A 16194-nucleotide genomic window follows, 5' to 3' on the forward strand; every position below is an offset into this window, starting at 1 on the left:
GAAACAAGACCAATTCAGCTAACTTCCATTAGATAATTTTTCTTATTGAAAAAGATTTACCTCTTATTCATGCTGAAATACAAGCTACAAACAATCTTGCGAATTGACTTGTTCTTTCTTTGAGCTATTAATCAATATTTTGTATGATCCAGTTGAAACTGATACAAAGTAATTTATGATGATCTTACATATTTAATTGAAAACATAGTTTAGAGTTCATTGTGATGTATGTGTACAACTCATTTTGGTGATAAATGGATATCTGATCTCATATCATAAGTAAATTGCCAATCCATCCAATTGATTGTAAAATGGGTACCGTTACATGGATTTACCAGAAAAGGTCTTGTTCAACTTTTAGATGCTCAGATCCTTTTGGGGGGTTGTTGAGATGTAATAGTCCAATGAAACACATTTACAGTATATAAGTCCTGTAATTGGTAAGAACATTTAGGATTAACGTAATTAGGTGAAATCTGGAAAAAAATGATCGATTACATTGATCAAAGTCATTTCTTTGAAACTGAGATGGATTTGGGTTAAAACAATAACTAAATTAAGGTGTGTTGTATTTAAACGAAAAACCAACTGAGAGAATCAGAACTGATTAGAAAACGTAATTATCGAAAATGTTATAAGTGGCATCTAAACATAGGTAGTTCTTTAGGTATTTTGTCAGGAACAAATAAAAGACCTATATTGCCACATTCGATGGGTGACTTGGAAATATATGTATTGGTAGGAACATTTTCTGATCCATGTATCTTTCGCATTTTATAAAAATAGTAAAAGTATTGATAATATGTCATATTTGAGTATTTTCACATTTATAAAATATTAAATGGTTAAAGTTCGATAAATGTATTCATTCTATATGTGCCAGTTCAACTGATGAAATTTGTCATTAATGTTAAGACAGCAGTTTTAATTTTACTAAAAACCCTTTATAGCAATACCGAGGATTGTTCGGATTCATATATAAAGGGACAGCCATGTTGGCATTTGGAGAGCAGTATCCATGCAAGATGCATGTAATGATTTAAGGAAAATAAAAGTGTTGGAAGCATGTCAGTACAATTCTGAAATATCTTAGAATAATTTGCGTCGTTGAGTAGATATACAAAGTCTTTCTACCAAAAGTCAGGTCTTATAATTTATACTAGCAATTTTTTGTTACTGAAGGAAAAAAACGTTATTCATTAAATGTCCATACATTTCAAGAGAATGGTAAATAAACGGTACTGTTAATGTACCGTTTCGTACCTCCCAGCGTCCTTAGAAAAAGTAAATAAAGACAGATGTGATGCATTTTCTATTTATTGTCGATTTTTATAGCACTATACACACTACCTATTTTAAAAAGCTATGTTACAAACCAATATAAACTCAGTATTCACACTCATCATATTTCTCATTCAGAAGTGTAGCTTGCTCTCCGCTTTTGGCGCTGTGGGTAACAAAAACGAGTTGGAGTGTCGCGACTGCTCTGTTAGACTGTGATCACTGTCTAATAGACAGTCGCGACACTCGCTGCTGTAGGCTGAGGAAGTTGTTACGATTCGACAGCTGGAGTGATACTAGAGCTCCAAGCGGCAAAAGGAGAACTTCAGGTGCTTCGTAAGCAAAGTGTTTGTTTCGTATCTCTTTCCTACGTGATTTACGAAATATTTGAGTTTTTTTTTTGCCTCCAAGAGTTTGCGTAATATCAGAAGACACAGATGTTCCCAAAATGATTCTAAAATAAGTGCAAGTAGCGATAAATCTCATCAATCCAGTGGCAAGTTAAACAATACTTTCGTGAAGAAACACTTGTGACGTTGGATAGAACTGCAGCTTACCACGTTGATATCAACGAAATGTAAACACACAGATTCACTCATAAAAAGCACAGACATCTCTACATGCAAATTTGTCGTTCCATAGGCCTACTGTATTGTCATTGTCGTATGTTGCCACAAGTACGACCTCCATCATCATATTATTCCATTTTGGACAAGCAACTGCCACATAGTGGGAGAAATATACTGTGAGTGTAAAACCCAAGACCTCAAAGCCAATAACACTGAAAGAAGTGCTGTCATATGTTAAATTTGCCATTAGAGACTTTTTTTAATCCAATGACATATGCACTAGTTTATCAGTATCGTAGAAATGCTGTAACTTCTGCTTTAAAAGGTGGAACATATTGTCACTTATCCCACGTTTTATTTTTATGCCTTCCACATGCCTCTGTAATGAACACATGGAATGATGGAAACATAAAACATTCTGACAAAACCTGTATGCTTTAATATAATAAATTTAGAGCAAACAGCTTAATTTTGTCTTTCCATCTTTTGAGATGGCATGCTAATCTGATTTAACAACAAGCCAAGGGCATCTTTTTTAAAAAAATATCGGGCTCCTATAGTCTTCAAAATTTGTTTGTCCTTCTTCACTTGATCCTTCAGTTCAGTTTCTCTTGCTGCCTGTGCTTAAAATGATACGCACTTTGCTTGTCCCATAACAGTTTTGCACCAAGTGTAGTGATCCGCACATTCTAATACTCCACGCGCTTTTTCTAAACACGAGTAACTGCGCTTAATTTTACCACTTCATCGTCAAAACAGGTCTGTGTTGGCGATTCGGATGAATCTGGCACTGATATATGGAGAGCTGAACTGACTGCTTTTGTACTGTATGAGCGTTTTACAGTTTTAGACGGGTTACCGAGCCTTTGTGGCAGTCTCCTCATCATCGTCATTGAGGTGGTGTATTTGGAATGTAAAGCAATGTGGTTAACTGTATTCCACACGTGTTTATTATTGTCTGCATTCATGAACTGGTTTCGATCGACGTATAACGGACAAAACGTTATTATAAAGGTATACAGGGTGTGTTTTTCATAAGATCTTCTCGTCTGCTATTCACTAGCCATTTTCTACACCTAAAACAAAACATTAACCACAATATACATGTAATTTACAAGCGAATCCTGACGATGCAATTTAGTAACAGGATGTTATATACCTCTCAGGGTCCTTAGCCAATTAAAAAAAAGAACAGTGTGGTATCTTTTTCTTGTCGATGCTGCAATTTATTGCGCTACGCTACATTCTCATTTGTAAAAACCAATGTACAAACCAAATTAAATAGCTACTACTCGCTTTCGTTTTCACGATCGCACCAAACTCAATAGTTTAACATACGGCCGCTTGGCGCGCCGCTGGCGCAGCAGGCAACAAAATCGAGGCGAAGTGTTGCGACTATTACGTTATCCTTCATAAGCGTAAATCAAAGACAATATTTATTTATTTATTTTCCTTTTTATTGGCTTCTAGAAACAATATTTATGGTGTATGGAATGCAGAAAGGTCTAACTTCTTGTTATGATGCTGTCGGAGCATCCTTGTCATTCAATCAGCTGATAAGTGGAACTTCGGACAACCCCCACCAACATAAACAATCCCAGTATGAAGGTTAGAGATATTTCAACTTGAAGTTTTGGTAAAGAATTATACTCCCTTTTTGTGTCTATGAGTATTAACTCTACGAGATGACTGTCTGCTTAAGATCAATTTCAGGAAGGTGAATACAATTTTTATCCTTTGTCTGTCCTTTGCAATACGTATTTGTATAAACAGTCACAGGATGTGTTATTCAGTAGATGAAAACTAATTAAACATGGTCTTTATTCCAGACAAGCTGTGCTCTTCATCACAAATGCACGTTGCCATGCCACATCCACACACAATTTGAGCGAGGTAATTGCAAAGGCTATCTTCAACGAAGAAAACAGGAATAAAGGCTTGGAGCGACTACAGCGAATGGGCCCCTTGCGAACTAAGCAACATGTTCCCGCAAAGCAGGCAGCTGTGTTGGTACCATTTTGTATAGTAAATGAAGAAATTTCGTTGTTATATACGTTGCGATCAAGTACGTTGAAAAATTACAGTGGACAAGTTTCATTTCCTGGTGGCATGCAGGATGAGACAGACAGTGATCTAGAAGAGACGGCTTGTAGGGAGACGTGTGAAGAAATAGGATTACAGAAAAGCGACATAGAGATCTGGGGACATGGAAGTTTTGTTGGTACAAAAGACAATGAAGTAGTCGTTTGCCCGTATCTGGGTTACATAGGGCATGTGAATGTGAAAGACTTGGCAATAAATCGGACAGAAGTGGAATCTGTGTTTACAGTACCATTAAGACTGTTTTGTGATTCTAGTAATTGCGATTACATGGAATATCCAGGCGGGTACACCTTGCCTGTATTCTCTGGAGGAGAGCATAAAATATGGGGGATGACTGCAATTATTACACATACTGTATTGAAATCCCTTATACCTGATTTGTACAAAAACGAAGTTAAATTATTTCGTTAAAAGGTGTTACCGCAGTGAAATAGAAAAAGTCAGTAACATGTTTTGTATTTATTTACTGCAACTACTTTGGGATCTCACACATTAGCCTTACATATATCACACTTTGGTTGTCTCGTGCATGAGAATTTGCAATGCTGCATTTGATGCTGTTATATGTGGTGCTAATAACGTAAATACCAAATTATTTTTAACAGTAGCCTGCATATAGTGTGAGAGATGAGTCACACTAAATATGAATGTTGATGAAATGAGGTGTCATTGTGGATGTTTGGCATAAGTGTTCGATATATGTACACAGTAAATCAGAGCATTGATAGTTACAATTTGCTAGTTCTTTCCACTGTTAGTATGTACTTCAGAATATATTGCTGCTCCACAATAGCAGTTTTTTTAAAAAGTTGGTTGATAAGTTAGTAACACACAAAAAATTACTGCAATTTGTTACTTATTCCTGATACTGTGCTCACAAATGTTGTAAGGTGTTTGAGACTGTGTTAGTAGAAGTGACGTAAGTATTACTGATTGATGATTTCAATAATAAAGGTAAATTCCCTTAATTTTGTGAAAAACAAAAGAGACAAAAAAGTATTTGGGAAAGGTTTCAAAATCAGACGTAAATTAACAACTGTTTCCTGTTGTAGTCGCCACCATGTGTGTCTGGATTTGGAATGTGGATAATTCTTTCTCCATTTATGAACAGTATGAGACTTTTTCCCTCTATTACTGGTTGAAGAAGCTTTTTCTTGGAAAAGCATGGTATTGCCACCTTTCGTTTGTGCAGCTGTATGCAAATTGAGGAAGTATCAGTTCTTTTTTTGAGTGTTGTTTCCAGCTAGTTCTATATTAAAAGTTACTCAAAAACAATGAGCAGTTTGTTTACTGACCTGTGACTGAATGTCGAATCAGTGCATGTTTTACTCATCGTACCAGTGAGAAATATGCGTACATGTTTGAATAGATACGGAAGTGTCGAAAGTAATTTGTTGTTGGTGTGAAATCAAATGCTGCATATTTCTTTAACACATGAACTGAAAATAAATCTTTAAGTTGCATCATTTTAGAAACTTTGTTAAAATTTGGTTGTGACCTAAAGTGTTCCATATGATTTGAAAGTGCTTCCATGTCAAACTGGAAAAGATGATGATTTCTGAGATACATTCATAAGTTGAGGCATTAATCTTCTGTTGTGCATTTGCATATTCCACCAACATTGCGAAAGGCAAATGATTATGAAGTGCATGGCATACTATACTTCCTGTTGAACCCTAGTAGGATTTCTTACTGCTCCAGTTGCAAATAACCTCAGGAAGAGCTGCTTTGATGCCTTTATGTCCATTTTAGTCTGATTTGGTGTTTGTTGTGTGTACACAGTGATCATACAAGGCTTCAGTTTATTCCTAGGTTTTTTGTGTAGTATTGCTTCTTGAAACTTTGTGGACTTTAGCAGGTTAGTTGTTGATGTCTGTCTTCAGGTGTTCACCGGAGAATATTTTTCTTTGATGCTTCCTCATTAGTCAAACAAATCTATAATCATATGTGCCACCTGTCTTTTTCTATGTTAAATATTTCCTTTTAGTTCTATGTGTTAGGGGTTTTGCATACCCGAACAATAATCTTAAGATGAGTCACGTGAGTGTTTTGTAAGTGCTCTTCATTGTAAACCGATTGTATTCTACCATTATTTTTCTTTGATGCTTCCTCATTAGTCAAACAAATCTATAATCATTTGTGCCACCTGTCTTTTTCTATGTTAAATATTTCCTTTTAGTTCTATGTGTTAGGGGTTTTGCATACCCGAACAATAATCTTAAGATGAGTCACGTGAGTGTTTTGTAAGTGTTCTTCATTGTAAACCGATTGTATTCTACCATTATCTTTCCAATGAAATGTAAGTAGCAGTACATGCTGTACTGACTGGCATTCAATTTCACATCCCCACAAACTGTTACACCAAAGTGTTTGTATAACTGGAATGATCTCAACTGTGAGTAGTTGATATTGTAGTCATAGGACTATGCATTTTTGCATTTCACCAGGTGCACAGTTTTACATCACTGAACATTTTTGCAAGATAGCTACTTATCATTGCACCACTTTCCATTGTTGTGTTATTGGCTTCATTTTTTCAAGTAATGTTTGAAGTAAAGAGTGCTGTAAATTAGCCATGGCTGACAGTATATTGTGAATGGTTTGGTGGGTAAATGTCAGACTACAGTTCAGTCCCCAGTTCTTCGGATTTTCACTGCCACTTCATGGATGCAACTTTCTGAATGTGTGTGTGAAATGCCAAGTTTTACTGTTGTTTGGGACCCCATGTAGGTTACGTAACTGATTGATGAAGTTAGTTCATAGTTTGAGAAAGAAAAGAGTTTACTATTTCGTACTGAATTGTGCATATTAAGAATGTGGTGTTGAAACCAACCCTTTACAGCCCGGTTAATGTGCCAGAATGCCCGCATGGACAATGCCCTCCACAACTGCGACTTGTCCAGTGTTGTGGGCTGTTCCTCCCATCTGCCTTATCACACGGCAAGGTAATATTGAAGACTGTAGTACCAACACATCACCTTTGACCCATGACATCATTAAGATGGTGGATACCCCATTTAAAGCTTATACAATTTGGTCACCATGGCATCATACACCTGAAAAGAAGGGACTGATAACACAGCAGTTTGGTCCATTTACTCCTCAGACCAACCAACCTTAAAAGACACAAGCAACATACTAGCGGGACAAGAGCTTAGGTGCTCCCTTTTATTTTTATTTTATTTTTTGGAGGTGGCAAACAAAACATATGGCAGTCTTAGTAATGAAAATGTACCAAATCAAATAGTAATGTAAAAATGAAACTAAAACCTCAGCAAACAAAATCTGGAAAAAACAAGTATCAGAAATTTCAATTGACATGTACAGCTCAAATGAAACCTATGATACTAACAAACCACACTTACCATAACTATTGTCAAAACCTAAACAGGCCAAAATAACCAGAACAGCCTTCATGATACTACTATAAACTACTAAATAACTTCTACTACACACTCAAACCACAAAATCTAGAAACTAAGCAATATAGATAACCAATTCAAAGAAAATTATGTACATAAACAAACACACTAAACTCCTTAAAATAAAGGGGATAAAACATAAAAACACCCAAAGTCCGCTGATAAATCTAGGCTCTGTCAGTTTTATAAATTTTCTGTACTGCTGACACCTTACGCCCTCTGCCATGAGGCTATGTAACTGTAGCAGCTATATAGGCAACTGTAGCAGCAATTAATGAATGACTGATAAAGTGTGTGGTAATATCCATACCTAGTACCAAATGAAAACAAAATAATTAAATTTCAAACCATTAACAACATCACAAATGAACAATTCCAAAACTGAAAACTAATCTGTGGCCTATTACTAATGACATTAAAATAATTCACTGACAAGACATCTAAACAAAACTCACAAAAAACTGAGTAACATACAGCACTTGTTTAACGCCATGCTAACATCATTCCCAAACAGTGTATAAACATCCCCTGCTAGTGATTGCCACCATTTACTTCAACAAACTCTCTGCAGACACAATCTGTTTCAAAGACACAGAACCAAAAGGACATCAAACAACACAGTTATGTCACAGGTCAAAACTGACGATTGGTACAGCGAACTTCAATTGATCCCATGGCCATGTACTGAGCGGTGTCTGTCTGTGGGTAAAGGTCTGTGGAAGCAAGTAATCTGGTGATGGAACAGCAGACCATACTATGGAGTCATCGCCAACATACAAGCGGTAACCTCTGAACAGACTGTCTGTCACACGGGTCTGCAAACTGATTGATCTGTGAATGGTTGCCTTAATGCTCAAGAACAGTTTATTGGCATAGTGTGGTTTTTATATCTTCATAAATTAAAGCATTTCATCCAACACTCTAATCAAGTCTACAAATATACCTGTTTTGAAGTTGATCATTTGTTTTGTGTAGCTCTGTAGTTGAATAGCAAGTTACGTAAATAAGCAATGACCTAGACTGTGTACTAAAAATGTTAAATTAGACACTCTGCATTGAAGCAGGCTGGATAATCAAAATTATGTTGGCAAATAAGTATGGTAGTTTGTATTTTATTTTATTTTACATGTCTAGTTCTGTAGGACCAAATTGAAAAGCAAATCTCAAAGGTCATGGGACATGTTAGTACATAAAACTACAACATAACACTAATAACAGACAAAATAAAATGTTTGTGAACCCAAAAAAGACAACCCCTAAGTTTATGTAAATGCAATCAACAATATAACACAGGACTCAGGTTAATTTTTCAAGGAAATTCTCGACTAATAGGAGTGACCTATGAGGAAATTATTCAGTTTTGATTTGAAAGTGCATGGATTACTGCTAAGATTTTTGAATTTTTGTGGAAGTTTATTGAAAATGGATGCAGCAATATACTGCACACCTTTCTGCACAAGAGTTAAGGAAGTGCAGTCCAAATGCAGATTAGATTTCTGCCTAATATTAACTGAATGAAAGCTGCTAATTCATGGGAATAAACTGATATCATTAACAAGAAATGACAATAAAGTATATAGGGAAACATTCCACGTGGGAACAATATATCTGAAAACAAAGATGATGTGACTTACCAAACGAAAGTGCTGGCAGGTCGATAGACGCACAAACAAACACAAAAATACACACAAAATTCAAGCTTTTGCAACCCACGGTTGCTTCATCAGGAAAGAGGGAAGGAGAGGGAAAGACGAAAGGATGTGGGTTTTAAAGGGAGAGGGTAAGGAGTCATTCCAATCCCGGGAGCGGAAAGACTTACCTTAGGGGGAAAAAAGGAAAGGTATACACTCTCACACACACACATATCCATCCGCACATATACCGACACAAGCAGACATATGTAAAGGCAAGGAGTTTGGGTACAGATGTCAGTCGAGGCGGAAGTACAGAGGCAAAGATGTTATTGAATGACAGGTGAGGTACGAGCGGCAGAAACTTGAAATTAGCAGAGGTTGAGGCCTGGTGGGTAACGGGAACCTCTGTACTTCTGCCTCGACTGACATCTCTACCCAAACTATAACTATTAATGCTGCTGTTTTTATTATTCGATATATATATATATATATATATATATATATATATATATATATATATATATATATATATATATATATATAACAGAGGGAAACATTCCACGTGGAAAAAATATATCTAAAAAGAAAGATGATGAGACTTACCAAACAAAAGCGCTGGCAGGTCGATAGACACACAAACAAACACAAACATACACACAAAATTCAAGCTTTCGCAACAAACTGTTGCCTCACAAGCAGACATATTTAAAGACCATGTCTGCTTGTGTCTGTATATGTGTGGATGGATATGTGTGTGTGTGAGTGTGTATACCTGTCCTTTTTTCCCCCTAAGGTAAGTCTTTCCGCTCCCGGGATTGGAATGACTCCTTACCCTCTCCCTTAAAACCCACATCCTTTCGTCTTCAGTTCTGCCTCGACTGACATCTCTGCCCAAACTCTTTGTCTTTAAATATGTCTGCTTGTGAGATGTCTGCTTGTGTCTGTATATGTGTGGATGGATATGTGTGTGTGTGAGAGTGTATACCTGTCCTTTTTTCCCCCTAAGGTAAGTCTTTCCGCTCCCGGGATTGGAATGACTCCTTACCCTCTCCCTTAAAACCCACATCCTTTCGTCTTTCCCTCTCCTTCCCTCTTTCCTGATGAGGCAACAGTTTGTTGCGAAAGCTTGAATTTTGTGTGTATGTTTGTGTTTGTTTGTGTGTCTATCGACCTGCCAGCGCTTTTGTTTGGTGTATATATATATATATATATATATATATATATATATATATATATATATATATATATATATATATATATATAACAGAGGGAAACATTCCACGTGGAAAAAATATATCTAAAAAGAAAGAAAGTGATGAGACTTACCAAACAAAAGCGCTGGCAGGTCGATAGACACACAAACAAACACAAACATACACACAAAATTCTAGCTTTCGCAACAAACGGTTGCTTCGTCAGGAAAGAGGGAAGGAGAGGGAAAGATGAAAGGAAGTGGGTTTTAAGGGAGAGGGTAAGGAGTCATTCCAATCCCGGGAGCGGAAAGTCTTACCTTAGGGGGAAAAAAGGATGGGTATACACTCGCACATGTCTGCTTGTGTCTGTGTATATGCGGATGGATATGTGTGTGTGTGCGAGTGTATACCCGTCCTTTTTTCCCCCTAAGGTAAGTCTTTCCGCTCCCGGGATTGGAATGACTCCTTACCCTCTCCCTTAAAACCCACTTCCTTTCATCTTTCCCTCTCCTTCCCTCTTTCCTGACGAAGCAACCGTTTGTTGCGAAAGGTAGAATTTTGTGTGTATGTTTGTGTATGTTTGTGTTTGTTTGTGTGTCTATCGACCTGCCAGCGCTTTTGTTTGGTAAGTCTCATCACTTTTTATATATATATATATATATATATATATATATATATATATATATATATATATATATATATATACACACAGCAGCATCAAGTTTTTGAACAAGATCCTGAATGTGGATTTTATATATATATATATAGATAGTAACTGTTATGGAAAATCCACATTCAGGATCTTGTTCAAAAACTTGATGCTGCTATATATATATATATATATATATATATATATATATATATATATATATATATAGCAGCATCAAGTTATGGAAAATCCACATTCAGGATCTTGTTCAAAAACTTGATGCTGCTATATATATATATATATATATATATATAGCAGCATCAAGTTTTTGAACAAGATCCTGAATGTGGATTTTCCATAACAGTTACTATCTATCTGAACACCTAGAAATTTGAACTGTTCAGTTTCACTGATCATATGCCCATTCTGTGAAATTAAAACAGTGGGTTTTGTTGAATTATGTGTTAAAAACTATAAAAACTGAGTCTTACTGTGGTTAGTGTTAGTTTATTTTCTACAAGCCATGGACTTACGTCATGAACTGCACTATTTGAAACAGAGCCAATGTTGCACACAATATCTTTTATTACCAAGCTAGTGTCATCAGCAAACAGAAATGTTTTAGAATTATCTGTAATACTAGAGGGCGTATCATTTATGTACACAAGGAGCAGGTGTGTCCCCAGCACTGATCCTTGCCCCTTCCTGCCCCCCCCCCCCCCCTCCCATTTGACCGTGCCCCAGTCAGATGTCATGTCACAGCCATTCTCAACAATGTGAATAATGACCTTTTGCTGTCTGTTGTTAAAGTAAGAGGTGAACCGATTGTAAGCTCCCACCTGTATTCCATAACGGCCCCACTTCTGGAGCAATATTTTGTGATAACATAATCAAATGCTTCAGTTAAATCAAAAAAGATGCCTAGTGGTCAAAACTTTTTATTTAATCCATCCAGTACCTCTAAGAGAAAAGAGAATATAGCATTTTCAGTTTTTAATCCACTTCTAAAGCCGAACTGTAAATTTGATAGCAAATTATGTGTAATAAAATGATCAATTATCCTTAAATATACAGCCTTTTCAATAACTTTAGCAAACACTGATGGCAGATTGTCTACATTATCCATTTCTCCCTTTTTATAAAGCTGCTTTACTACTGAGTACGTTAACTGTTCAGGAAACTGACCCTTCTTAAGGGAAAAATTACAAATATGACTAAGTACAGAGCTAACAAGTGCAGCACAGTACTTTAATATTCTGCTAGGCAGTCCATCATATCCACGAGAGTCCTTAGTCTTCAGTGATATAATTATTGGCTCATTCTTCCCCTTGTCAGTATCACAGAGGAGTATTTCAGATTTCAATCCCAGAAAGGCATTTTCCAGGAGAGCTGCGTGTTTCACTGTATAAACTAAGCTTTTATGTAATTCACCAGCAATGCTCAGAAAATGATTGTTAAATACTGTACATATATATGACTTATCACTAACAGAAATATTTTAACTATGAACTGACTATATTGTCAACCTTGTGCTGCTGACGAGACACTTCCTTCACAACTGGCTGTATGATTTTAAGTTTACCCTGTTGATTAGCTATTCTATTTGCATACCACATACATGTGAAAAATACATTCTCCACTGTTTTTAGCTTGATTTAATGAGAAGCCAGAGTGTACATAAGTGTAATGTTTGTGAAACTGTGTGGAGGTCGTTGGACAGTTTTCTTTTAGCAATGAGAAGCCAGAGTGTACATAAGTGTAATGTTTGTGAAACTGTGTGGAAGTCGTTGGACAGTTTTATTTTAGCAACTGTCTTTGACAATAAAATTGTAGTCAAAGTGTTAAGGATTCTTCACCTCTATTATGAGTCATAAAACACATGGGTACTGATGTGAAATAGTAATGTAGGTTTCCCTATAATTTTTCAGCAGCTGAAATGAGCATTTGAAATACCTTATTTTGAGAATGAACGTATATAAGAGTAATGTTATGACTATAGAACAGACACTTGTTCTACTCTCCTGGTCCAAGTGTGGGAGAGAATGACCATGATCATGAAACTGGTCAGTAATTTAACAGTAAATCAGAAGAGTAATTATAAATTTTAACACTCATTCAGTGAGATAATTGTCTTTTATACACAGCATGAACCAAACTCCACTTACAAGCTTTCAGAGATTGTTCAGGGATACCTTATGAGTATTTTGCTATGAGAAATACCTGATATTGTGTGGCACTTGACAGATTAATAATGTACTTCTGATTTACTTGGTTTTTCTACTGCAGTCATCCTTTTTCTATAAAAATACCTTCACAACACTGAAGAAGCATGTAATTTGCATTAACCAAAACATGCAATAAACAACACAAAGTAATGTAAAAAGCCTCAGATGCAAAAGTACTGTGATGAGGTTGTTTTGGTGTGTGAACAGCTGAGCATAGTGTTGCACTGCTGTCACATTGCATTCAGTGAACCCATACATGGGGAGCATAATGGCCAACTCTCTTTATCAACAAACATGTCCAAAGTACTGCTGTGTATCACTGTTAAAGCACAAATAACACTGCTGGAAAACAAAAACCCTAGACAGAACCAAGCAGAACTGAATGCAAACCTGAGGGCAGTGATTTAATGAGGGTATTACAATACTATTGTCAACAGCAGGTACCATGAGAGAATGAAAACATGACACACAGTGCATATCAACAACATTTTCACAATTTGCACTATTTTCAGTGCAATGTAGATACAAAGCCAACTGAGGCAAGAAACCAAGTGAAATGCAATGACTCCATAATGAACTACCAGAGACCATACAAAAGTACTTGGAAGGTATCTCTGAGCAACATCTGTAAGTTTATCAGTTGAGTTCTTGTTATCGCTGTGGAGGAATGTATGACTGCATTAGAAGAAAAGTGTCAACCATAGGAAATCAATTAATTTTGATAGATATAAAGACTCTATTTTGTTATATTGTGTGTATCTTCTGCAGTAGCAAAAGGAGCCTGTAATTCTAGTTTCAAAATTAGCAAAATTTTTTACTTATAGAGGAATTGGTTAGTATATTTATTTTTTAAAGATTTCCATGCATGCAACATTGGTTTCTCCCTCCCTCACTGAAGAAGCAAAGAAGCCAGTCTCATATGTTGACTATATCCTTTCTTACATGTAAACAGAATTAAACTGAATTTTAAGTTTCTACACATTTTATCCAAAATGTGTTGATCATTTTGAGTGAGTAAAAGTCAAATTTGTTATCCCAGCCTTCCTGTTTTCCTGTGTTTTACTTGGGGCAACTTTGGTATGGTTTGCCATACAACAATGTACAGGTTGCTGATTTCCTTCTCTCTAGGTTTTCAGTTGGGTCACTGATCCATCCATTCATCACGTTTTCTCAATCCCATCAACAAAAGAAGCATCCAGGGACTTGAAATATTTAAAGACAAATGGAGAAATACCTATCAGGCATATGAGATCATCTGGAAGATGTAGATATACTTCCAGTTAAAACATGAAGACCTATTAAGCACTATTATGCATATCTGAAATGTTAAAATGACCGTTGACTATCAGTACAGATGCCATGGTTTGGGGGGGGGGGGGGGGGGGGGAAGAGAGAGAGAGAGAGAGAGAGAGAGAGAGAGAGAGAGTTTCGCAGTCAGTCTTCCAACAGGAGGGAAACAGAAGAGTGAAGGTGCTTCAATGAACAATTGACAGTGATATCTGTTTTACACAACATACAAATCACCCACTTTGTTTAATTTGTGGAACAAGTATAGGTAATGTGAAGAAATGCAATATTTGAAGACACATTATGAATGATGTTTTTCATATGAATCAATGTTGATCTCTTATTGGCGGTGCTTGCTAGACCAACATTTAATCCTTGAAGGTGATTCTGAGGTTGCAAAAAATCTTTAGAATGGAAATAAACGATCACATTGATGCTATGCAAAACAGTAACGGTACTGTTAAAATAATAGGAACCAATGGTTAGCTGTACACTGATACAAAATTTGTGAAACCTGTATCAAAGACATTACTGAGGGGATATGTTAAGAAAAGTTATCATCAATCAAACCTGTTTGTTTGTCTGTAGGGTCACCGATGGGAAGAACAGAGGGTACAAGTCACAAATTGAAATCTATGCTTAGAGAAAATGGTGTGGATGAGAATAAAGGTGTTTGTGATACTGCATAAGTGTTTTTTTTTTACCCAAGGTGTTGACAAATAAGAAGCAAATAAGAAAGCTAACTTAATAAGTTTGGCTATAAATGCCATGAACTTTGTAAGAAGTCAACTTAGGTCATCAACATTTTCAAGAGCTTTTGGGTGACATGTAGTATGAGTTTGCTCACAACATTTAGAATAAGGACCATGAAGTTCAGAACTGACTGAAGCCGACAGTAGTTGGTAGATTTCAGATCATGTGTGTTTTGTGACTGGCCGCTGCCAACATTGGTGATCTAACTATACAGTACCTGTGTGTACAACAGTTTTTACACAGTGACTGTCATGCCCTGCCGAATAACTAAGAACATGTGTAGTGCCAGAACTGAGTGAAGAAAGCAGAGCTTGTTCCTGCCACCCTGCCTATGCGCTGGACTTCAGTAAGGACACTTCACTGAAAACTTAGTCAGGATAGACTTGTATTTTGTTAGTGGTCCTGTGAATCATGATTTGATACGTAATTTGAACATACTATAATGGCACTAGTCAGTTTTGAGACATTGAATACGATTTATACATACTATGAATCTGAAATGATAATCCAAAACATGTTGCATCTTGGTTACTTAGTTATAAAACAAATAAGGTGAGAAAAAAACAAAATGTGGTTAAAAATTTGTGATCAAATTCACTAATTTTATGGCACCTCAAAAGTTGGGAACATAATACCAGCAGTGGACAAGCAAGTACTGTTTCAGATGTCATTTTAAACATACATAAATTTGGTACCTGTTTCACATGGGATTCCATGTGATCGTACAGCATAAAGGTGGTATGATATCCTCTGCAAGTGTTTGTACTTACTGTATGACAAGCAGATTATGTTCCTGCCTAGCATCATAAGAGTGAAAATCGGAGTCATCATTGAAGAGTTTTTCTTCTTTTAATGTACTTTCTTTCATGGAGGTATATTAGAGCTAGTGTGTGATATTACACACATTTGCTGCCCTTCCTTCTAATTGTGCAGTTTAATATACCTAAATATTGGGATGCCATATAACAAGCTATTCTTACCACATCAGAATTAGGCTAAACATACCCTTGAGGCTAGTGCTGATATTAATTAATTTTGATAATAATTTGATCTATCATTTTGTGTGTGTGTTGTGAGG

At 36.2% G+C, this 16194-nt stretch overlaps 1 protein-coding gene across 1 annotated transcript; it reads left to right on the forward strand.

Moving 5' to 3' along the window:
- The first annotated feature begins 3184 nt into the window (after positions 1-3184).
- LOC126234546 (mitochondrial coenzyme A diphosphatase NUDT8) lies at positions 3185-4402 on the forward strand. Its single transcript, XM_049943242.1, has 2 exons — positions 3185-3567; positions 3680-4402. The coding sequence occupies exons 1-2, from the start codon at positions 3536-3538 to the stop codon at positions 4362-4364; spliced, it is 717 nt and encodes a 238-aa protein (XP_049799199.1). The 5' UTR covers positions 3185-3535; the 3' UTR covers positions 4365-4402.
- The last annotated feature ends 11792 nt before the right edge of the window (positions 4403-16194 follow it).

Source organism: Schistocerca nitens, chromosome 2, assembly GCF_023898315.1.
Source record: "Schistocerca nitens isolate TAMUIC-IGC-003100 chromosome 2, iqSchNite1.1, whole genome shotgun sequence".
Lineage (NCBI taxonomy): Eukaryota > Metazoa > Arthropoda > Insecta > Orthoptera > Acrididae > Schistocerca > Schistocerca nitens.